This window comes from Pelophylax lessonae (assembly GCF_965119305.1).
Source record: "Pelophylax lessonae genome assembly, chromosome: 3".
Lineage (NCBI taxonomy): Eukaryota > Metazoa > Chordata > Amphibia > Anura > Ranidae > Pelophylax > Pelophylax lessonae.
Genome location: NC_138770.1, coordinates 513,077,608 through 513,103,025, shown reverse-complemented (window position 1 = coordinate 513,103,025; position 25,418 = coordinate 513,077,608). Strand labels below are relative to the sequence as shown.

Here is a 25,418-nt window from a genome sequence, read left to right as displayed (position 1 = left end):
CTGCTTACATTGTCCCAGAAGGTAACCTTCTTGGTGGCTATTACTTCTGCACACAGGGTGTCGGAGTTGTCTTGTCGTTCACTTTACCTGGTGGCTCACAGAGATAAAGTGGTGTTTCGCCCTTGTCAGTGTTTCCTTCCTAAGGTTGTTTCTGGTTTCTAAATGAAGACATTGTGTTGCCTTCCCTGTATCCTAAGTCTAAACATCCCAGGGGAATTGCCTTGCACTCTCTGTGGGTCGTGCGCTCAGGGGGTACCTTGCGTCAACCGTGTCATTTAGGAAATCAGCCTTACTATTTGTCCTTACGTATGGACCTCACGAGGGGTTGGTCGCGTCTGCTGTGAACATTTCCAGATGGACAAGAGAGACCGTGGTGCAGGCCTATTCGATCAAGGGTCAGGTTCCTCCGTTCTCTGTTAAAGCGGTAGTATCCCGCTTTTTTTCACTTTTAACTACAGGTAAGCCTATAATGAGGCTTACCTGTAGGTACAATTAATATCTCCTAAACCGGCACCCTCCATTGTCTTAATTTTGGTAGTAGTCCTGGGTTGAAACCATATGTTCTTGGAAATTGCTATCCTTGAAAAAGTCCCTGAATTTCAAAAATATCATAAATCCCCTTTTTTTAGTCATGTGAGATCAAACTATTTCCATCTGTTTTTGTTTCAGTGTTATTCAACGTTTAAAGATTGTACTTATTAAAACCCAACAATATACTTTCAAAATAGGCCTACTTATCCATTGTAATACGCAAATCCAGCTAAAACTTTTTTCTTTCTTCCTAGTAGCGTAGGGGAAGGCCACAGATTCACATGTAGTAGTAAAACCTGACAGAGGTTCTAATCCTTCCCAACTCTATTCAAAAATAATAAGAGGAAAAAAAAAGTTTTGGCTAGACACTTTCAGGGCAAAAAGCAATCCTACCAAATATTGGTTTATTTTTTTTTTTTTTTACGCTGTTCTATTGGTTTAATTTTTTGTTTTTGTTTTTTTCTTTATACTCCTATATGCTAGGAAGATGTTTTATACACACACTTCTTTGTACATTCTTTATGCAAAGTAAAATAATTGAGATTTTCAATGATGCACAAAACTGCATGAAGAATTGGGGGCATGGCCTGGTGGGGGTCCAGGTTGAGACTGACATTCACTACCATACAGCAGGTCTTGACTTGATGTGTTGCTCCCAGCACTCCTAATCAGTCTCTACCATTTCTTGGAGCATAGACAAGCTCCCTTCCCAGCCAGCATTCACAGCAGTGGGCACAGGAATTCATTCCCATACAGCCTGAGCAGTTCGCAATGATAGAATTATTGTTACCTGCTCGCATTCATTTTATTGGCCCTACTTAAAGTGATTATTAATTCAAATCATTTTTTTTATCTTCATGCATTCTCTCCACTACTTGTTCCTCCCCACCTTCCACCCCCTTCAACAATTACCTAAGCTCTCTCTCAGTCCAGAGTCTGCAGCAGCACTGGTCTCTGTTCCACTTCTCACATGACAATTTGAGAACAGCAGAAGCTATTGGTTCCTGCTGCTGTCAATCAAATCCCGTGAGGAGGGGCAGGGGTGAGCTGTGCAGTCTCTGGAAGCACACAGGCTGGCTCGGGAGCACACACGCATTTGTGCCCCCATAACAAATGGCTTGCTCCAGAGGCCCACACAGGAGTGAAGGAGCACACAGCACTGTCAGGGAACCCCATAATAGGAGGTAAGAAGCCGCTCTAAACTTGCACAGCACAGGTAAGTATAAACCTCTTTTTTTTTATATTTTAGGGGGGGGAAAGCCTCTACAACCACTTTAATGCACACAAACACACAGAAATGCAGTATTCAGTGTTATAAATACACTTGTGAATTAGACACAAGAAAATTTTTTCGATTTCAACTTCAACTTCACTTCATGTAGTAAAATGTTTTAAAAATAGTGATATAATCTGCGCTGTGAAAAAAAAAAAAATATTTAAAGATGACAGAGAGGCTGCTAACCCAAAAGGTAGTATAGCTAACGCAAAACATAAATCTTAACAATAGTGTAGCGCCAATCAAGTCCAAATTGTAATACAATATAAGACATATAGTAACATATAATAACTTGTACAAATAAAGTGTCCAAAATCCAATAGTGAAATTGTGTGAAGTTCCACAAGTGTATAAGTGAGAAAGCTAAAAAGAAGCTTGTTCCAGTGAGGGCAATGTACATGGATAAGAGTCCAAAAAGATGTTCAAATGACCAGTCACCAACATTAAGTAGATTCAATGCTCACCAGAACAAAAGGTTACCATTAAAGCAGCATGCCAGCCTGTGTAAAAGCAGAATAAGCCAGTGCCCATGTGTCCGATCACCAACACCGTATGAAATCAAAACTCGCCAGAATCCTTGGCTACCATTACAGCAGCATGAACTCCTGAGTACATATAAAATCCAACAGGGATCAGTATGGCAACTCGCTCCCAGTAGTACCTTCTGGTGATCCAGGTATTGATAAATAAAGCTCACCAAGAGCCCAGAGGAATGTCTTCTAGTGCAGTGGTCCTAAACTCCGGTCTTTGGGGCCCACGGACAGGCCAGATTTTTAGTATTACCTTGGGGAGATGCAGACTAGAATACTGCAATCACTGAGCAGCAAATGAGATCACCTGTGATGTAATTTAGTTATCTTGCAAACCTGGCCGGTTAATGGGCCCCGAGGCCAGGAGTTGAGGACCACTGTTCTAGTGTAGTAAGTCTATTCTATATACAGGTACATTGATAGAAAAACAAGGCAATTAATGCAAAAAACATGTAAAGTCGCTGCCAACCGGGAATCCTATTAATTTTACTGCACTGAAATGTACAGGTGGCAAGGAGCCCTAAATGCTGGGAAATTTCCTCTCATCCAGTAGACTGGAGATGCCATTGGAAGGATTGGTGAAACGTCTTTAAAAGTTTCCAGTAAGACCATCTCTGCTGTAGTACCACTTAGATCGAGACACCAGGATCCCTGAAAACATTAAATCAAGTTTTGTAGAATCATTAGTGCCCTGTTGCTGCAGCAGGGTGCCGAGTTGGCAAGTAAACAGGTTTTTCTCTGTCGCTCATTGACAGACGCAGGACTGATATCTTGATATCCGTAGGGTTATACTGCCCCCTACAAGAGTAGGACACTAGGCAGGAAAAAAGTTCTGGCCACACCTATGGGCAGTCCCAGGGAGTATATCCTCTCTCTCCCTGCATAGGATGTCAGTTTTTTTCTGCCTAGTCAGGAGTAAGGACTTAAGTTCCTTGCTGGGATCTCTGGTCCTGGCAAGCTTTTTTAGATAAATCTTTTTTAGTTAGCTTTTTTCTCCAGTTGTTCCTGTGAGATCTTCAAGCAATTATGCCGGATCTGGGCGACGGGCTGGATGTTGAGATCTAGTGGTCACCCCAGCCGGCCTAAGAGCGCGTGCAGGCCCTAGCTCCGCGCTGGGTCGGCCGCGACATAGTCCCGCTGGACGGGGACTGGCCCGCGGGTTAAACGTCCCGCCGAGTCGCATACGACCGGTCGACGGCCGAGTCGCAGCGTCTCCTTTGGCCGACACCCACCTCCCCCCCCCGCTGGGCGGCGAGGGGTTTTGTCTGGAGTGGCGCCCGCTCTGTTCCGGTATGGTGAGTAAATGTTTCCCCCCTGCTCCTCATGGCTGACTCTGGGGTGGACCCGGGCCCCTCCCTGGGACGGTCGGGCCCACACTAATCTGGGTTCCCCTCTGTTCCCCTGTGCACCCTCCCCCTGTGGTGTCCCTCTCCCCCCTCCCTTCCCCCCTATGGGGGGGTGTTTGTGTGTGGGGTGGCTAGCTGTTCATGCAAGCCGCTAAGGGGGTGGGGGGGTCCCGAGTGCGGACGGCTGTTGTGCGGGGGGCTTCCTCCCTGGCTTCCCAGGGCCTACCTGCCGATCGATCGTCTGTTAGTAGATGTGGGGACCCCCCCTTCCCACCGCAGCGCGCGGGGCTGCCATTTGTTTGGAGTCCCTCATGTGGCTCATGGGGGCGGCCATCTTGGTACACCCAGCTCGTTTTGTTTGCAGAGCTGGGCAGCTGTGGGAGTTACTGAGGGCGTGTGAGGGGGCGGAGCCCCTCCCTAGACCTGGGAAAATCGCTCCACAGGACTTCCTTGTCATGTAGACAACGCTGAGAGCAGTCCTGTTGGACTATGGTGCATCGTGTGGTGAGCCTTTTGGGGGTCTCTCTCTCTGCGGGGGTCTCGAGGCACGCTGTCTCATTGACGGGCGCTGTAGCGCTGGGTGACATTTCTAAAAAAAAAAAAAAGTTTTTTTTATTTTTTTTCAATTTTGTCATACTTTGCTGACGGGTTCCCCTGGTGTTACCATGGACCCTGCTGCACATGTGTCACCACCTGATCCCCTCGAGGTGGCCGCAGGGCCCTCTGATTCTCCGCTCACCATTGATGCGCTTCGGCGGTCCTGGAGTAATTTGTGTCCCGGGTGGAGGTGGCCTGTCAGGGACGGGGGGCTAAAAAGCGACCCCCGCCTACCCCTGTCTTGTCTGATGCCTCAGATTCTGATCCTGAGCCAGTCGCTGCTGCTGCGGGTTCCTCCTCTGGGGCTGCTGTCTCGCGCCCCGTCTTCTCTGATAGTGAGGATGACCTCTCTGCCTCCGCCATAGCGCAAGACAAGGCACTATTGGACGCACTGATTGTGTCTGTCCGGGAGACCCTAAAACTGGAGGTTGCACCTGCGGATGCAGCTCATACGGAAGTTACCTTTGGCACTCGCAAGCCCTCCAGGGTGGCGAAGGTTTTTCCCTTTCCCAAATGCTTTGACGGTATCATTAAGGAGTGGGTCCGTCCAAAACGACCCCCAGGGATGCCCAAACGGATTGCTAGGTGCTACCCGTTTGAAGAGTCCCTCCTTAAAAAATGGACGGTGCCACCTTCGGTGGATCCGCTGGTTTCTACCATTGCTCTGGTTTCACAGACGTTGACGGAATGGGCCAAGCTGTTACGCCATGATCTGGAGGGGAGAAGTCTCCCCCCCCCGCCGTGGCGGAGTTGCTGGAGCAGATGGTGCAGGGGCTACAGTTTGTTTGTGACGCCGCACAGGACGCTGCTCCATTGCTGGGGCGTGTGTCGATCTCGACGGTGGTCCTCCGGCGCATGCTATGGTTGAAGTGCTGGTCGGAGGATCAGGCTTCCAAAAAAGCCTTGACTGATCTCCCTTTTCAGGGGGATCGCCTGTTTGGTGCTACCTTGGATGAGATTATCAAGGATCTCACTGGGGGGGCAAGAGCACCTTTCTACCACAGGCTAATAAGGGTAAGGAACCTCGTTGCAGACAGGGACCTTCCTTTTCAGCTCACAAGAAGTTTTTTCGCTCTTCCGGGGAGGGCGACAAGGCGAAGCCCTCCAAAGCCCCCCCCGGGGGGTTTCAAGAGACCCTGGTCTGGTAAGCAAAAATACGGTCCTTCCAGACCGGAGGATAAGACCGCTTCAGCCTGAAGGTGCGCCCCCACCCATATCAGGGGTGGGGGGGTGTCTTCGCCGGTTCCCGGACCCGTGGCTCTCCAGGATTCAAGACAAATGGGTTCACAAGGTCATGCGGTCGGGATACAAGATGGAGTTTCGACCGCTTCCACCTGTGCGGTTCTTCCCTTCCAATATGCGACTGTCCCCGAATCGCCTAACGGCTCTGTTGGGGGCAGTGCAGGACTTGATGCAACAAGGAGTGGAGTCCATTCACACAGTGGTGACCTCCCTGCATCAGGGGGATTTTCTGGCGTCCATAGACATCAAGGATGCCTATCTTCATGTTCCCATTTACGCAGGACACCAGCGGTTTCTGCGCTTTGCTGTGGGAGAGGACCATTATCAGTTTGTGGCATTACCCTTTGGTCTCGCTTCTGCTCCCCGGGTTTTCACAAAGGTTTTGGCCCCAGTTCTAGTGCTGTTGCGGCTGCGGGGCATATCGGTCCTGGGCTACCTGAACGACCTCCTCCTTGGTACGGAGTCTCCGCAGGCTCAGTTTCTTACGCGGACTCTCCAAAAGGAGATTCTTCTCAAATGGAACCGGAATCCTGATTCCCTGGACAATCTGATCCGGCTGAGCGAGCGGACCAGGGAGTCTCTGGCTGCTCAGGGGCTCTGGTCCCTTGAAGAATCCAGGTGGCCGATAAATGTGTTGGAACTGAGAGCAATCAGGTTTTGCCTGGTTCACTGGATCGAGCATCTTCGGGGCTACCCGGTTCGGATTCAGTCGGACAATGCCACGGCCGTGGCTTATGTCCATCACCAGGGGGGCACCAAGAGTGTTCTGGCGGCCGTAGAAGTGGCCGGCATTCTTCATTGGGCGGAACGGTTTGTTCCGGCTCTTTCCGCAGTTCACATTCCGGACATGGAAAATTGGCAGGCGGACTTTCTCAACCGTCAGACCTTGGATAAAGGGGAATGGTCTCTTCATCCAGAGGTGTTTCACCAGTTGTGCCTTCATTGGGGCACCCCGGACGTGGATCTGTTGGCATCTCGGGTCAACAGGAAGGTGCAGAGGTTTGCAGCCCGCTCCCGCGATCCTCAGGCGGACGCCGCAGACTCGCTGGTTGCTCCGTGGGGGCAGTATCAGCTGCTGTATGCCTTTCCTCCTCTCAAGTTGCTGCCGAAACTTCTTCGCAGGATAGAGGCGGAGGGAATTCCAGTCATCCTTGTGGCTCCGGACTGGCCTCGTCGGGCCTGGTACGCCGACTTGGTCAGGCTGGTCGCGGACGCTCCTTGGCATCTTCCTCTCAGGGAGGATCTGCTGTCTCAGGGACCGATCTTCCATCCTGCTTTACGATCGCTGGCTTTGACGGCTTGGCTGTTGAGAGCCAGGTGCTGAAAGACAGGGGTTTGTCTGTTTCAGTTATTCCTACTCTGATTAAAGCGAGGAATGCGACTTCCAGAAAGATCTATCATCGCACATGGAAGTCTTGTATCGCGTGGTGTGAGTCCCTCGGGGTTCCTCCACGTTCTTACTCGGTGGCTCGGATATTGGCCTTCCTGCAACGGGGGGTTGAGCAGAAGCTGGCCTTGAGCACTATCAAGGGTCAGGTTTCAGCATTGGCGATCTTCTTCCAGAGGCCCTGGCTACTCATTCTTTGGTGCGGAACTTCATCCAGGGGGTGCTGCACCTGGTTCCTCCGGTGCGCGTGCCTTTGCTGCCCTGGGATCTTAATTTGGTGTTGTCGGTTCTCCAGAAACCTCCCTTTGAAAATATTAGGGAGATTCCCTTGCTTACCTTATCCCAGAAGGTGGCCTTTTTGGTGGCTACCACCTCTGCACGCAGGGTGTCGGAACTGGCTGCGTTGTTCTGTCGTTCCTCCTATCTGGTGGTTCATAGGGATAAGGTGGTTCTTCGTCCGAATCCATCCTTCCTAAGGTGGTTTCCGACTTTCACTTGAATGAGGATATTGTGTTACCTTCCCTGTGTCCTAAGCCCAGTCATCCTCGGGAGTTTGCGTTACACTCCTTGGATGTGGTTCGGGCGATCAGGGTGCACTTGGCTACTACTGACTCTTTTCGTAAGGCTGATTCACTTTTTGTGATCACGGATGGCCCTAGAAAGGGGTTACTTGCGTCTGCCTCGACTATCTCCAGATGGATCAGACAGACAGTGGTGCAGGCTTATTCTATTAAGGGTCGGGTTCCTCCGTTCTCTCTTAAGGCGCACTCTACTCAGGCTCTTAGTGCTTCCTGGGCCTTCCGCCATCAGGCGTCGGTGCTTCAGGTTTGCAAGGCGGCTACCTGGTCGTCGGTTCATACCTTTACAGAAGGTTGATGGGCTGGCATCGGCGGATGCCTCTTTTGGCCGCAAGGTTTGAGGGGACCTTTGGTCTACCTCGGGGGTTTTGTTTTTTCAGGTGGGTCTCATCTGCTTGGTTCAATGAGTCCTCTGTTCTTCTGGTTGGCTCTGTTTTGGCCTTCTGGATTGGATTTTATTTCTATTATCCCACCCCTCATTTATGGCACTGCTTTGGGACGTCCCTACGGATATCAAGATATCAGTCCTGCGTCTGTCAATGAGCGACAGAGAAAACTGGATTTTTGACTTACCGTAAAATCCTTTTCTCTTAAGCTCATTGACAGACGCAGTACCCGCCCCTCTATTTTGAGTTGGGTTGGTATGAGTCTCTGACACTGCTTTGTTACATAACTGACATCCTATGCAGGGAGAGAGAGGATATACCCCCTGGGACTGCCCATAGGTGTGTGGCCAGAACTTTTTTCCTGCCTAGTGTCCTACTCCTGTAGGGGGCAGTATAACCCTACAGATATCAAGATATCAGTCCTGCGTCTGTCAATGAGCTTAAGAGAAAAGGATTTTACGGTAAGTCAAAAATCCAGTTATTCAGCAGAGAGGTTTACTCTATAGACTGGGAGGTCTAATAACTAAGTTTTGTGCCAAACGTGTTTAGTTTGCTTCTCAACTCCTCTCAACATAGGACCCAATTATTTTCACCAGCTGTCAGTTTGACAATAAATTCTATGTTTTAAAGCAGTGGTCACCAAACTGCAGCCCAAGCGCTGGATTCAGCCCTTTTGTTGCCTTTATCTGGCCCTTGGGGCACTATTCCATCCACTGAAACCAGTAATGGGCATCATTCATATTGCTGGTACCTACAAAGGTGCACTATGATTCCCATTGACACCAATGATTGGGCACTATGCCTCCCATTGACACCAATGATGGGGCACTATTCCTCCCACTGACACCAACAAAAAGGGAACAATTCCTCCCACTTACCCAAACGATGGGGCAGAATTTCTTCCATTGACACCAACGATAGGGCACTATTCCTCTAACTGACACCAGCAATGGGGCAATATTATTTCTACTGACACCAAGGATGGAGCACTAGTCCTCCCAATCACACCAAAGATAGGGCATTGTTTACTGCAACTGGACGCCAGGACATTTTCTACTCCCACTGCCCTTGTCCGGCCCCTCTAACGTCTGAAGGACAGCAAACTTGCCCTTTGTTTGGAATGTTTGGAGACTCTTGTTTTTAAGCAAGATCAGGCTGCTATATGACCAGCTTAAAAAAATGGTAACATCAAGCATTGTGGATAGTAATGACCAATTTTTTTTCCAGTTCTAGTGTCAGGGCAGGAACATGTGGGTTGTATGCAATGGGAGTGATCTGTTTACTTTGTCTTTGAACAGTGCCAATAATCCAAGAGGTATATTGGATGTCAAAGAGGCATTAGAGAAGGTTCAAAAGGTAGAAGATCTTTTACCAATAATGAAGGTAAGATTCTTTTAGTATATACAGCTCACATTCAACATTTTGCAATGAGTTTTGTGAAACTAGAAAAATTCAACCATAGGTTTACAAATGCAAGAATGAGGGAAATCCAACCATTGGTTTTACAAGTGCAGTAATATTGAGGGAAACCTACCTTCAATAATACCATATGCACATTTTTTTGGCTACACGTTTAACCACAATCTTCATAAAGTATGCTAGAAAATCCCAAAAGTTAATTTATTTTGCCAATATTGTATCTGTCTGGGGTGTTAATCAAAGAGGTCAAAGTGTTTTTTAACTGTATGGCACACTATTCATTTCTCTGCAACAGTGTTGTTGCAACCTAATGTATACATTTTTACTAGCTGATTTGGCAACATTTTAAGCTGCGTCAAGGGATAAAAATAAATATTTTAAAGGTCATTTTTCATGTCATTTGAGTGTCATCTTTAGTTTTCTGCCTAGTTAGTGTTTTTATTTTGCGTTGAATACTTTGGCCTAACACCACTGAGCAGATTGGCTTGCAAGAAATTGTGTTGCTGCCTAATTTCAGCTTAACCCAGCACCGCCTACGAGGATATACAAGAGAATAATGATTTTCTTAAACACATATACATAATTTTCATGTTCATCCCATAAATTGATAATACTTATATCTTACTTTTTGAAAGCAGTTAAACAGCAAAACAAGAGATGGGTTCACAGTGAACACAAAAGTTCCCAGCCTCAAAGATCAAGGGAAAGAATATGATGGATTCACAATAACTATAACAGGAGATAAGTAAGAGAAACATTTCTGTATCTGAACCTCCTTTTTTATTATCTTCTTAGAGGCATTCATTTTTTTCTTTCCAGTAAGCCATTTAGTATTTTACTTTTCTACAATAAAGACTGAAAAAGTAACAGAGGCCTGTATTTAAAGAGGCATAGTGCAATTAGCCATAGAAACTGATCTGAAACATTCCTTTTTCTGACTGTTCACTTCTGATTGGTCTCTGTGGGCTAATGTACATCAATGTTGTTAAGTTTATAATGTCCTAAACGTGTGCTGTAAAATGTGAGTGCTCTGCTTGTTTTAAGTAAGAGTATTATTGTCTTGTAGAAATGAATGCTATGAACTTTAAATATTAAAGTCTTCTGATATTTACATGCTATTTCCTTGAATTGTTTGGCAAACAAGTGTAGGTAGGTGTAGCTGGCTACAGAAGTACTCTACATTAGTAATGGTGAGAGAATTAATGATGTCAATACATCTTACCATTATAAAAAAAGATTTATAATGTTAACTTCCTAAATTTTTTCTAGTTTTGCATTGCGCTTTGGTATGTGAAAAAATGTTCTTGTTTAAACTCAGTGGATTCAACGTAGATGTCATGATCACCTAATAATCTCTTATCTGTTTTTGTTGCTTCACTCAAATATTATACTGAACATATGTACAATATTACTGCTACTTAATTTTTGTCCATCATAGGGCCAACTTGGTGCTTATATTATTGATGTAATGCTATGTTATGTGCTAGATACCAAAAGACCATTCGGCCCCTTTCACACTAGCGGACCGTTCAGATCCGTCTGTCAGTTGACATCCGTTTCGGTCCGTCAAATCTGGACGGATGGAAACCCTATGTACCATCCATCCAGCGGATCGGATGAGAACAGACAGGCGGTCCGTTCTCATCCAATTCCCACATAGAGAACAAAAGGGACCTGACAGCTCTGTCTCCGCACACAGCGCCTGCTCAGCGGGGGATCGGCAGATCCATCCCTTGCTAAGAAAAACGGAGTCCGCCGACGGACTCCCATGTGTGAAAGGGGCCTTACTCTCTACATGGTATTCTGAATTATCTTTCAGACCAAGGTATAAGGCCCCTTTCACACTAGCGGACCATTCAGATCTGCCTGTCAGTTTTTCAGGCAGATCTGAACGGATGCCCCATGCATCTCTATGGGGCATCGGGTGTCAGCAGGGACATGTCCGCTGACATCCGATCCATCAAATCTGGGCAGATGGAAACCCTATTTTCCATCCGTCCATCGGATTGGATGAGAACGGACAGGTGGTCCGTTCTCATCCGATTACCCCATAGAGAACAGCGGGGACCTGACAGCTCTGTCTCCGCACACAGCGCGGAGACAGAGCTGCCATCCTCCTGCTCAGCGGGGGATCGGCGGATTGATCCCCCGCTGAGAAAAACGTAGTCCGCCTGCGGACTCCCATGTGTGAAAGGGGCCTAAGGGGTGGGCAGGATGAATTCTGCCTTGCTGTAACGTGTAATTATGCAATGAATACATTATACTCGATTGACCTTCATTTTCAGATGCCCATAAAAATTATTACTTTTGAAAGATCTGATCATCAAACTGTCTTTATTTAACCACTTCATGTCCGGACACTTTCACCATCTTCCAGTCCAGGCCCATTTTCAGCTTTTAGAGCTGTCCCATTTACTCAGGTATGCAACCTTGTACCCTAATGACATTTTTATAATTTTTTTTAGACAAATAGCGCTTTGTTTTGGTGGTATTTAATCACCACTGTGTTTTTTTTTTTTTTTTTGCTATATAAACAAAAAATACCGAAAATTTTGAAAAAAAAAAAAAAAACACTTTTTCTTAGTTTTTGTTATAAAGTTGTAAAAAATACCAAATAATCTTTCTTCAAAAAATTAGACCAAAATGTATTCTGCTACATGTTTTTTGTGAACATAACCCCAAAGAGTGTATATTATTTAGTCATTTAGTCTGTGTGAAAGTTGAGTCTAAAAACTATGGTATGGCGGTGATCAGGACACTGGTATAGTATATGGAGGTGATCAGAACGCTGATATGGCATATCTTGATGATCAGGGCACTGATATGGCATATGGTGATGATAAGGGCACTGGTTTGGCGTATGCTGGTGATTGGGGCGCTGGTATGGCGTAAGCCGGTGATCGGGACTTTGGTATGGTGTATGCCGGTGATCAGGAGGCTGGCATGGCGTATGCCCATTGGGAAACTGGTATGGCATATGCCAGAGATCAGGATGCTGGTATGGTGAATGCCGATAATCAGGACGCTGGTATGGCGAATGCCGGTGGTATTGTGAGCACTAGTGACACTTGGACAGGTGACAGAAGCTGGCTGCACTCTGTATTATCCTGGGGCAGTGATCAGGGACACTGGGGCAGGCTGACACTGCAGTCTGTGAGTGTACATGCAGTCTGACAGGCTGCTGTACACTCATAGACGCAGCTGATCTGTCTTGAGAGCAGAGAGATCTGATATTTACATTCGGGTTCCATTGAGTACTATGTGATTGATGTGATTGGACACAGCATTCACATGGTATAAGGCCGTGTGGTAATTTGATGTGCTGTGTCCGGGAGGCACACCAATCACTAGACTCCCTGGAGGCACGCTCAGTGAGCTGCACAGGAGCCGCCGATGCGCACTGACATACTGATACTCTGACTGCATCGGGGCTGCTTTCTGTCTGCCATTTATAGGCTGTGGGCGGATGGGAAGCTGTTAAGTTGATTGTACATGTTACAATTTTGGTTTATATCTACGAATAACTATTTAAGATAAACGACTGGATAGAAAGTATATAGATTCTTTAGGTTGGCCCCCACATCATAAAATTGTTGTTAAATCTAAATGAGATGTCAAAGATTGTACATTTTGGAATGTAACATGTTTGAGCAGCTTTAGAAAAATCATAAATATGTTATCAGCATGTAGATGTGCAAGAATAGGAAAAAAATAGTGAAAGGCTGCGAAAAAATATTTTTAGATTCTTCTACTAAGATTGGTCAGCATGTATGCTCTGCACTTGCCAGTAGAAACAGTCTCCCATTCAGGCCTAAATTGGCGAGGTCAAAAATTATGTTCTCTAGGATATTGTGTATGACCATCTTAACACCAGTCCCTCCCACGAAGCAACATTACTGTAAATGCCGGTGTCTGTTTTGTGCTTGGCCACTATAATCTCGTGAACTACTGCAACACAAATGTCTGAATACTTGACAATAATGAACAAATAAATACAAAGAATAGTGTGCTATTCCTTTAAATACTGTATCAACCAGGGATACAAGAAAAAGAGTTGAATTACATGTAACCAAATATGAAAAAATAAAGTGCAAGTGCTAATACACTGTGTAATGTGCAATACCATATAACAAAGAATCAAAAATGCAATGCAAAAAAAGTCCACTATTATGTGGCAATCAATAAAGTGTTTAGTGCTCCTAATCCCCTGCCACTTCAAAGGTGCTCCAGTGCTTCCAAAACGTGCTCCTTAAGTATGAGAAAAATAGCTTCCTAACAGACCAGACGGCATGGATCTCAATTAGAGAGATCAAAAGCAGCCCACACTCAGTCTCCACAATGGAAGCTTCATAGGCATGTCTGTATAACACTTAGAGCTGCAAGATTAATCGTTAAAAAATTGCGATCTCCCTTGGAAGGAATGAAGGAATTTCCTAAGAGGCATGTTGAGCCCATTGAATATTTTTTTTGCCAAAGGTGTTTGAATAATGACAAAAAAATATTTTTTTACAAAGTTGTCATTAAAATTATATATTGCTCACGCATGCCATGGGTATATGTGGAATTACACCCCAAAATACATTCCGCTGCTTCTCCTGAGTACGGAGATACCACATGTGTGAGACTTTTTGGCAGTCTATCCGCGTACAGGACACCGAAAACCAATCGCCGCCTTCAGGCTTTATAAGGGTGTAAATTTTTGATCTCACTCCTCACAAACTATTTCAGTTTCGGAGGCCATGAAATGCCAAGACAGCACAACCCCCCCCCCCCCCCCCCCAAATGACTCCTTTTCATAAAGTAGACAGCCTAAGCTATTTTCTGAGATGCATGTTGAGTATTTTGCAGGCCTCGCTTTTTGTCACAAAGTTTTAAAACTTTCAAAACAAATGAGAGCTACAAAATACTCCCCATGCCTCTTAGCAAATACCTTGGGGTGTCTACTTTCTGAAAAGGGGTCATTTTGGGGGGGGGGGGGGGGATTGCGCTATCTTGGCATTTCATGGCCTCCGAAACTGTGATAGGTAGTGAGAAGTGAAAGCAACAATTTATGCCAATTTGTGTGAGGTTCCCAAAAAGTCTCACACAAGTGGTATCCCCATACTCAGGAGAAGCAGCAGAATGTATTTTGGGGTGTCATTTCACTTATAGCCGTGGCGTGTTTGAGAAATATATCATTTCAAGTGACCACTTTTGTTTAAAAAAAATAAAACATGTTGTCATTTTCCCGAAACTTATGGCAAAATATAAAATATTCCATGAAATCAACATGCCTCTCAACAAATAGCTTGGGGTGTCTACTTTACAAAAAGGGATCATTTAGGGGGTGTTTGAACTGTCCTAGCATTTTATGCCCAATATTCGAAGCTTATGCCCACATCACCCACTCTTCTAACCATTTGAAGACCAAGCCCCTTGTCTGACACTTTCTGTTTACATGAGAACATTTTTTTTTTTTTTACTAGAAAATTACTTTGAACCCCCCAAACAATATATATTTAAGCAGAGGCCCTACAGAACAAAATGGTGGTTGTTTCAATTTTTTTTGTCACGGTATTTACGCAGAGATTTTCAAAATGCAATTTTTTGGGGGCAAAATTTTTTTTTTTTTAATTGAATGCACAAGTACACTATATATTTCCCAATTGTTTGGTAAAATATAAAAGATGATCTTATGTAGAGTACATAGATACCAAACATGACATGCTTTAACCGGTTGCCGACTGCCGCACGACTATATACTGCGGCGGTCAGCCCCGGCCAGGCAGAGTGACGTATCGGTACGTCACTCGCCTGTCACTGACTTGCGAGCCAATTGCGGGCGGGCGCGCGCCCGCCGAGGCGCGCGCCCCCGCCGCGGCTCGTTCACAGACAAGTCAGTGCGTGTGACCGGCGGACTCGATGTCCGCCAGTCACACTGCGATCGCTCCTGTGAAGGGAGAAAGACAGAGCGGCATATGTAAACAAGCCGCCTGTCAGTTCTCCCTGTGTAAAAGTGAAGATCTGACCGTTCTACTATGTAGAACCGTGGATCTTTGCTTTTACACCAATAGCAATGTCCCTGCACAGTTAGAAACACGCCCCTAGGACACACTTAACCCCTCCCTGTCCAATAAAGTTAACCCCTTCCCTGCCAGTGTAATTTTTGCAGTAACAGTGCATATGTATAGCACTGATTACTGCAGTAATGTCACTGGTACCCCCAAAAGTGTCAAAAATGTCAGTCAAGGGTCCGATCTGTCCGCCGCAATGTCGCAGTACCGAAAAAAAATCGCAGATCGCCGCCATTACACGTTAAAAAAAAAACACCAAAAATGACAAAAATCTTTCCCTTTGTTTAGTAAACGCGATAACTTTTGCGCAAACCAATCAAAATATGCTTTTTGCGATTTTTTTTTTTTTTTACCAAACATATGTAGCATAAAACAAATTGGCCGAAAATGTTAAAAAACTTTGATTTTTACATTTTTTTTGGGGGGAATTTCATATAAAAAAATGTGAAAAATATTACAAAAGTTACGCTCTTTTTTTTGTTTATAGCGCATGATCAAAAAATCGCACAGGTGATCAAATACCACAAATGTTTGTGGGAAAAAAAGGACGTCAAATTCGTTTAGGTACAGCGTCGCACGACCGCGCAATTGTCCGTTAAAGTCACGCAGTAAAAAATCGCAAAAAAAACCCTGGTCTTTTAGCAGCCAAATCCTCCGGGGCTTAAGTGGTTAAAAAAAAGCGTACACCCATGCAGCGACAACAAACTACGAACATTTTTAAAAGCCTTCACAGGTTACCACTTTAGATTTACAGAGGAGGCCTACTGCAAGAATTACTGCCCTTGATCTGACGTTTGCGGCGATACCTCACATGCATGCTGCAATTGCTATTAACATATGACACCAAACCGATGCTTGCGTTCGCCTTGGCGCGCTAACACGGGGGGGACAGGGGTGCTTTAAATAATTTTTTTTATTTATTTTGCGCTTTTATTTTATTTTGACACCTTCTCTTTATTTTTTTTATTATTTTTTTTTTATTATTTTTTATTGTTATCACAGAGAATTTAAATATCCCCTGTGATAGCAATAAGTAGTGACAGGCACTCTTTTAAAAAAAAAAAAAAAAATCGGGGTCGATTAGACTCTCTAGATCTCTCCTCTGCCCTTAAAGCATCTGACCACACCAAGATTGTTGTGAAAAGATGCTTTCCCAATGGTGCCGTTTATATCTGGCAAAACCGATGTCATGAAATGCTCATAGCTTCAGGTATCTTAGGCCATAGAGATTGGAGCCATTCTGGTCTCCAATCAGCTCTATGGTCAGCTGACAGAACCACCGGCTGCAGTCTCGGGTTACCCGTTGGGGAAGGAGAGCCTGAGAAAACTGTGGAATGCGGCGGGAGGGGAGAGTCCCCTCCCACTGCTTGTAAAAGCTGTCTAGCAGCTAATTTTCCACTAGGATTGCTTTTACATGAAAGCCGGCTGCTGGCTGTAAAAAAACGATACCAAGATGATGCCTAAATCTGCAGGCATCTTCCTAGTATGACCACTCTAAGTCCAGCGATGTACCAGTACGTTGCTGGTCCTTGTTAAGCATATATTGTAAGCTGCTTTTTATTTATTTTTTTTTTTTTTTCATGCAGCCTGTGGGCTGAATGAAAAAAGAGAACCTAACAGATTCCTCCTGTCACATCGATCAATGTGGATGAAGAAATCTCTGCCAGAAAGTGTGTGGTATGCCCACCGTTAGACCTCCCAGCATCCACCCACTTCTAATGATGGGGATACATGCAATGTTTTTTTTTCCTTCAGCCCATTGGCTATTAATGTCATTACTTTTTTTGCCAGTGGTTTAGACATTGAGTATACCCCTAAGTGAAAATGTCCAAATTGGACCTAATTAGCCATTTTCGCTCTCCGGTGTCATGTGACTCGGTGTTACAAAGTCCCAGGTATAGCAGGTGTGTTAAATTTGGTGTTATCGCTCTCTCTCTCTCATACTGGTCACTGGAAGTTCAACATGGTACCTCATGGCAAAGAACTCTGAGACTCTGAAAAAAAAGAATTGTTGCTCTACATAAAGATGGCCTAGGCTATAAGATTGCCAAGACCCTGAAACCGAGCTGCAGCACGGTGGCCAAGACCATACAGCGGTTTAACAGAACAGGCCTCTCCTTGGTCGAACAAAGAAGTTGAGTGCACATGCTCATCGTCATATCCAGAGGTTGTCTTTGGGAAATAGACATATAAGTGCTGCCAGCATTGCTGCAGAGGTTGAAGGGGTGGGGTGTCAGCCTGTCAGTGCTCAGACCATACACTGCACACTGTATCAAATTGGTCTACATGGCTGTTGTCCCAGAAGGAAGCCTCTTTTAAAGATGTTGCACAACAAAGTCTGCAAACAGTTTGCTGAAGACAAGCACACGAACGACATGGATTACTGGAGCCATGTCCTGTGGTCTGATGAGACTAAGATAAACTTATTTGGTTTAGTTGGTGTCAAGTGTGTGTGGTGGCAGCCAGGTGAGGAGAACAAAGACAAGTGTGTCTTGCCTACAGCCAAGCATAGTGGTGGGAGTGTCATGGTCTGGGGCTGCATGAGTGCTGCCAGCACTGGGGAGCTACAGTTCATTGAGGGAACCATAAATGCCAACATGTACTGTGACATACTGAAGCAAAGCATGATCCCCTCCCTTCAGGGACTGGGCCTGAAGGGCAGTATTCCAACATAACCCCAAACACACCTCCAAGACGACCAGTGCCTTGCTAAAGAATCTGAGGGTAAAAGTAATGGACTGTCTAAGCATGTCTCCAGACCTAAACCCTATTGAGCATCTGTGGGGCATCCTCAAACGGAAGGTGGAGGAGCGCAAGGTCTCTAGCATCCACCAGCTCTGTGATGTCATCATGGAGGAGTGGAAGAGGACTCCAGTGGCAACCTGTGAAGCTCTGGTGAATTCCATGCCCAAGAGGGTTAAGGCAGTGCTGGAAAATATTTACACTGTTATACAAGCTGTACACTCACTACTTTACATTGTAGCAAAGTGTCATTTCTTCAGTGTTGTCGCATGAAAAGATAGAATAAAATAATTACAATGGGCTGTACTCATGTTTGTGAGATTGTGTGTGTGCGTGCGTGCATATGTGTGTGTGTGTGTGTGTGTATGTGTATGTGTGTGTATATATGTATGTGTATATATATATATATATATATATATATATATATATATATTAGTGCATCTCCTAAAATTTGAATATCGTCAAAAAGTAAATTTTTCTCTTGTTCATTGACGGACACAGCTCCATATCTTCTTTGAAAAAAAAAAAACAGGGGTAGGTCTAACTTGATAATTTTTGATATAGTGCCACAGTGATCACCATAAGTATGGTGGTCCTTCCCTTGGCTCTAGAACCATATGCATATAAAGTGTACTGGGAAAGGCCAGTGGACAGAAAAGAGAGCCTTTGAGGGATGTACATAATGAAACCGCAGGGCAGTTAGTTCAAAATAAATGTTATTTATTTTGGTTATAAATAAATGCAGGTAACAATTATGGTTCAGACAGGGAAGTGCAGAGGTATGTGGTGCTTTACATTGAGTAATAGCGGTGATGCGGTAACCTATGTGATACATTAAACACAATAATAAAGTTATTGATAGTGAATGTGACTCAGTGGGGGTGACAAGCAAATGTTATGCATGGTGAACATATAAACAATAATAATAATACAAACAATCCAATCCAATGGGGGGATGGCACTGTCAGGGTGATCCCCCGATTTTGCCAAGTGTGGAGTTTATGTTACAAATAGTATGTAGGGAGATCAAGGGGAAGGCGATGACAGTGTCAACCCTGCATGCATGAACTGTGTATGCCAGTACTGGCTACAGTGCACAGGTTCCTCCTATGTAGTAGTAGGTAAGCAAGGGAGGAATGGGAAACCGAGGATGGACAGTGCAAAGGAGGTATCCTGGCCAGGATTGTCACAAGGATATGAGCCAAAGGCTAGTTCAGGGAGGAGAGGGGGAGGGAGGCAAGTAGCAAAGCATAGGAAACAGTTGCTAGTAGATCAGGGGGAGCCGGATGGTCTGGTTTGGTTTCATCTGACCAGAGCACCTTCTTCCACATGTTTGGTGTGTCTCCCAGGTGGCTTGTGGCAAACTTTAAACGCCACTTTTTATGGATATCTTTAGGAAATGGCTTTCTTCTTGCCACTCTTCCATAAAGTTCAGATTTGTGCAATATACGACTGATTGTTGTCCTATGGACAGAGTCTCCCACCTCAGCTGTAGATCTCTGCAATTCATCCAGAGTGATCATGGGCCTCTTGGCTGCATCTCTGATCAGTCTTCTCCTCGTATGAGCTGAAAGTTTAGAGGGACGGCCAGGTCTTCGTAGATTTGCAGTGGTCTGATACTCCTTCCATTTCAATATTATCGCTTGCACAGTGCTCCATGGGATGTTTAAAGCTTGGGAAATCTTTTTGTATCCAAATCCAGCTTTAACCTTCTCCACAACAGTATCTCGGACCTGCCTGGTGTGTTCCTTGTTCTTCATGATGCTCTCTGCGCTTTAAACGGACCTCTGAGACTATCACAGTGCAGGTGCATTTATACGGAGACTTGATTAGACACAGGGGGATTCTATTTATCATCATTAGTCATTTAGGTCCACATTGGATCATTCAGAGATCCTCACTGAACTTCAGGAGAGAGTTTGCTGCACTAAAAAGTAAAGGGGCTGAATAATTTTGCACGCCCAATTATTCAGTTTTTTATTTGTTAAAGTTTGAAATATCCAATAAATTTCATTCCACTTCATGATTGTGTCCCACTTGTTGTTGATTCTTCACAAAAAATTACAGTTTTATATCTTTGAAGCCTGAAATGTGGCAAAAGGTCGCAAAGTTCAAGGGGGCCGAATACTTTTGCAAGGCACTGTATCTGGGATACCTCTCTGGATGCGGCCCCTTTAGCCTGCAGAGTGTATGTGACTGCTGTGATACTTCGACGCATGATTTGGCTGAAATACTGGTCTGCGGACCATACTTCCAAAATGGTGTTGACCTCCCTTTTGTAGGAGACCGCCTGTTTGGAGCTTCTATGAAAGAGATTATTTAAGGTCTTATGGGAGGTAAGAGTACTCTGCTTCCACAGGTTGCCAAGAGCAAAGAGCCTCGTCGTAAACGTTGCCCTTTCTTCTCTGCTCACAAACAGCCCTTTCGTCCCACGGGCTCGCAGGACAAGGGGGTCAAAATCCACCGGTAACTTTGTGGGAGGTTCCAAGAGACCCTGGGCTGGTAAGTCAAAAACTGGTTCCACTGGTCCCGCAGACAAGCCCCCCTCTGCCTGAATTGGAGCTCTCGCCCGTATCTGGGGTTGGGGGACGTCTTCGCTACTTTCCAGACCCGTGAACCTCTTTCATTCAAGCCAAATGGGTCCACGAGTTGATTTAGTCCAGAACAAGATCAAGTTTCGGTCCTTGCCTCCTGCAAGGTTCTTTCCTTCCAACTTGCACCTGTCCCCGGATCGTCTGCAGGGCTTTTACGGGGCGGTGCGTGATCTGCTATCACAGGGAGTAATTGTGCCGGTTGCAGAGTTGGAACGTTTTCAGGGATTTTATTCCAATCTGTTTACTGTTCCCAGGAAGGAAGGCAAGGTCCATCCAATCTTGGACCTCAAGGCCCTAAATCACTTTGTGCGAGTTCAGAAATTCCGGATGGAGTCCAATCAAAAGTACCAATAACTGGTTTAATAATCATGGTATCTTTGTGCTTGATTGGCCAGCAAACTTGCCTGACCTAAACCCCATACCGAATCTGTGGGGTATTGTCAAGAGGAAGATGAGACACCAGACCCAACAATGTAAATTAGCCAAAAGCCATTATCAAAGCAACCTGGCATCCAGAACGCCTCCGCAATGCCAAATGCTGATCGACTCCATGCCACGCTGCATTGATGCAATAATTCATGCAAAAGGAGCACCCCAACCAAGTATTGAGCACATACTATAATGTACATGGACGTACTTTTGAGTAAGCCAACATTTCTGTATTAAATCCTTTTTTTTTTTTATTGGTTTTATGTAATTACCTTATTTTTCTGAGATAAAGAATTTTGGGGTTTCACTAGACTAGACAAGAAATGTTTGAAATATATCACTATGTGTAATACATCTGTATAAAATATAAGTTTTCCTTTTTGAATTAAATTACGGATATTAAGTTTTTAAAGATATTCTAATTTTATGAAACGCGTGTGTGAATTTTTTTTTTTTTTTTTTAATGAATGTGTGTATATACCATATACTGTAGTAAAATATTCTATATTTTAAAGTGGCCATAAATTAATTGTATCCCCTCTGTTTTAAGAAGATATGAAGTACATTATTATTATTTAATTATAATAAAATAGAATAAAAATAAAATAACTTCATGCTCCGCATCACTGTGCCGTCACGTGTCCTCCTTCCGCTCTCTTTCCTGATTTATTGGAGTACAGTGCGTGGGGCTGAGATTCCCCTCTGACATATGGGAACTAGCAGAGGGAGGACACGTGACCACACAGCAGCGCTGTGCAAGAAGGTATTTAGCATAGCATTAGAATTTAAATAAAATGGACACACTCTCTACTTTATATCTTCCTAAAAACAGAGATGATACAAGTAATGTGTGTGTGTGTGTGTGTGTGTGTGTGTGTGTGTGTGTGGACATGTTTGTGTGCGTATGTATGCGTGTGTGTGTATGTGTATATATAAATATATTATTTACAGCCACTGGGAATAGAGAAAGGAGTGGGGAGGAGATCGGCTATCATGGATCAGCAGCCATGAATAACGTGGTCAGTACACAAAGGGGAACACAGGAACAGGCAGGATCAACCAGTTCTTAGAACGTGTACAGGGAAAAATTACACTGCAAAAGTAATGTACTATTTAGCATGCTTTAAGGGAACAAGAGATTTTTTATTTTTTTTGTTAGGGTTGCAACCACTTTAAAAGTTAAAAGGCACATACAGTATCTCACCAAAGTGAGTACACCACAATAACAACACACAGCCATTAATGTCTAAACCGCTGGCAACCAAAGTGAGTACACCCCTATGTCAAATTGTCCAGATTGGGCCCAAAGTGTCAATATTTTGTGTGCCCACCATTATTTTCCAGCACTGCCTTAACCCTTTTTGGACATGAAGTTCATCAGAGCTTCACAGGTTGCCACTGGAGTCCTCTTCCACTCCTCCATGACGAAATCACGAAGCTGGTGGGTGTTGGAGACCTTGCGTTCCTCCACCTCTGTTTGATGATGCCCCACAGATGCTCAATAGGGTTTAGGTCTGGAGACATGCTTGGCCAGTCCATCACCTTTATCCTCAGCTGTAAGGCAGTGGTCGTCTTGTGGTGTGTTTGGGGTTGTTATCATGTTGGAGTACTGCCCTGCTGCCTAGTCTCTGAAGGGAGGGGATCATGCTCTGCTTCAGTAAGTCACAGTAGGGCCTCATGCACACAGGGTGTTTTAACAGCTGCTTTTAGGAGCGTCAGGCGTGTTTTTTTTTTTTGTTTTTTTTTTTGTTTTTTTTTGCACACACCGGCTTTAAGGAGCTGTAAGTGGCATAGGTGTTTTTAAGCTGTAAAAAAAAACACAAGGCCAGTGTGTTCTGGAGCAGCAGCGTTAAGCTGTAGAAACGCCTAATGCTGCTAAAGGCTGCTTAAGACCGCATACAGCATTAGGCCACATCAGACGTTTTTTAGCTGTAGTAGTTGGATTTGAGGTTGGAAAATAGAAGAGGGCAGAGAAAGGCTGCTAAACGTGGCTAAAATGTGCATAACGCCAGTACAAAATGCTTCTAAAAGCACATTTTTACAGCTGCTTTTTTCCTGGCATCAGGACTTGCTTTGCAGCTCGTTTTTTCAAACGCCCTGTGTGCATGGGGCCTAAATGTTGCTATTCATGGTCCCCCAATGAACTGTAGTTCCCAAGTGTCCCGACAGCACTCATGCAGCCCTAAACCAGGACACACCCACCACCATGCTTGACTGTAGGCAAGACACATTTGTCTTTGTATTTCTCACCTGGTTGCCGCCACACACGCTTTACACCATCTGAACCAAATAGGTTTATCTTGGTCTCATCGGACCACAGGACATGGTTCAAGTAATCCATGTCCTTAGTCTGCTTGTCTTCAGCAAACTGTTTGCGGGCTTTCTTGTGCATGATCTTTAGAAGAGGCTTCCTTCTGGGACGACAGCCATGCAGACCAATTTGATGGAGTGTGCGGCGTATGGTCTGAGCACTGACAGGCTGACCCTCCACCCGTTCAACCTCTGCAGCAATGCTGGCAGCACTTATACGTCTATTTCCCAAAGACAACCTCTGGATATGACGCTGAGCACGTGCACTCAACTTCTTTGGTCGACCATGGCGAGGCCTGTTCTGAGTGAAATCTGTCCTGTTAAGACCGTTGTATGGTCTTGGCCACCATGCTGCAGCTCAGTTTTAGGGTCTTGGCAATCTTCTTACAGCCTAGGCCATCTTTATGTAGCGCAACAATTATTTTTTTTAGATCCTCAGAGTTCTTTGCCATGATGTGCCATGTTGAACTTCCAGTGAAAAGTATGAGAGAGTGCGAGTGATAACACCAAATTTACCCACCTGCTCCCTATTCACACCTGAGACCTTGTAACACTAACGAGTCACATTACACCGAGCAGGGAAAATGGCTAATTGGGCCCAATTTGGACATTTTTACTTAGGGGTGTACTCACTTTTGTTGCCAGCGGTTTAGACTTTAATGGCTGTGTGTTGAGTTATTTTGTGGGGACATCAAATTTACACTGTTATACAAGCTGTACACTCACTACTTTACATTGTAACAAAGTGTAATTTCTTCAGTGTTGTCACATAAAACGATATAATATATTTACAAAAATGTGAAGGGTGTACTCACTTTTGTGAGATACTTTACATGCGCAAGAACTGAAGTTATTAAACTTGTCAAAATGCACTCTTTTTTTAAATATGGTTATGTTTATATCGCAAGGTGACAGGAGTAAGGTGGAAAACAACTTCTCAAAACCATTTAAATGACAATCTTCTGAATCTTTATGAACACCATCTGCTGTAGTGGTGTAGGTTATTGCTAAATTGGAGCAAACTAAAGTTTTCTTGCATAGTTTTCCCTCTCTGGATTCCTTCACACAGTTGCTCAGCCTCATGAGGCCAGAATGGTTTGTCTTCCCCCCCAATGCTAAGCTTGCATGTAGGCAGCCTATAGAAAGAGACTAGGTATGCATCAGCTGTGTGGGCTCATCTGCACAGCTGTTTTTGACAGGTATACAGGAACAGGGGCACAGACCCAGGCAAAGAACCTGTGCATCCAGGGTCATGTATTGTATAGTGTTTTTTTTGCATTTATTTTCTATCATGCTGTTCCGATGAATATGAAATATTGTTTGTGAATAGTTTACATTTTAAGCTGGCAGATGGAGCTCTGGGCTTATATTCAAATCCTTACCTAGCATGTTTACAGAGCTTAACCGTACAAGCTCAAGTGTACATTCTCAGCTGGAGTAAATCAGAAGAGTGATTTATTTCCCTCCTCTAACTCTCCCATTCCTGCTTTGTACAGACAAGGCATATCTAGTTTCAATCGATAAGATTACGTAAACCGGTTCTGCTGTACTTTTTCTTTAGAAAACTTGTATAAATCAGTAATCTGTGATGCTTAAGAAATATATTTCACTATTCCACAGTGCCTGCAGCTACAGAGCTCAGTAAAGGCTTTTTAAAGAAGTTCCTTTACTACTTGTTGAGAATATGTAAATACACGAATGTTAAAAGCCTCACCGCGGGTAACGTCTAATGTAAAAATCCTGTTGACAAGAGTTCAATGGTTCAAGCTGAAATTAAAGTTAAAAAATTGGACACAAAGGCAAAACGTCTTTTCTCTTACGTCCTCTGACAGTCGCCGCCCACTCATACAGTCTTCACTTATGGGTATTGACCTCTTATCCACAGGAGTAAGCTAGGCAGAAGATTTTGTTAGAAACATTCACAAAAAGCTTTGCATAGACACACCTATAGGGGGCTGTCCCTCTGGTCCAATACCCCCCTGCTAGCAGCATTCCCAA

General features: G+C 44.6%; 1 protein-coding gene across 2 annotated transcripts in view; it reads left to right on the top strand.

The window, feature by feature from the left end:
* Positions 1-25,418, top strand: part of TTC13 (tetratricopeptide repeat domain 13) — a 289,788-nt gene that overhangs the window by 156,875 nt on the left and 107,495 nt on the right. The window contains exons 17-18 of one of the 2 annotated variants that reach the window (XM_082249950.1): positions 9,172-9,256; positions 9,931-10,037. In XM_082249950.1, coding sequence (XP_082106076.1) covers positions 9,172-9,256; positions 9,931-10,037 — 192 coding nt within the window. Of the gene's footprint in view, positions 1-9,171; positions 9,257-9,927; positions 10,038-25,418 lie in introns of both variants that reach the window. The other variant, XM_082249949.1, reaches the window with a different exon arrangement.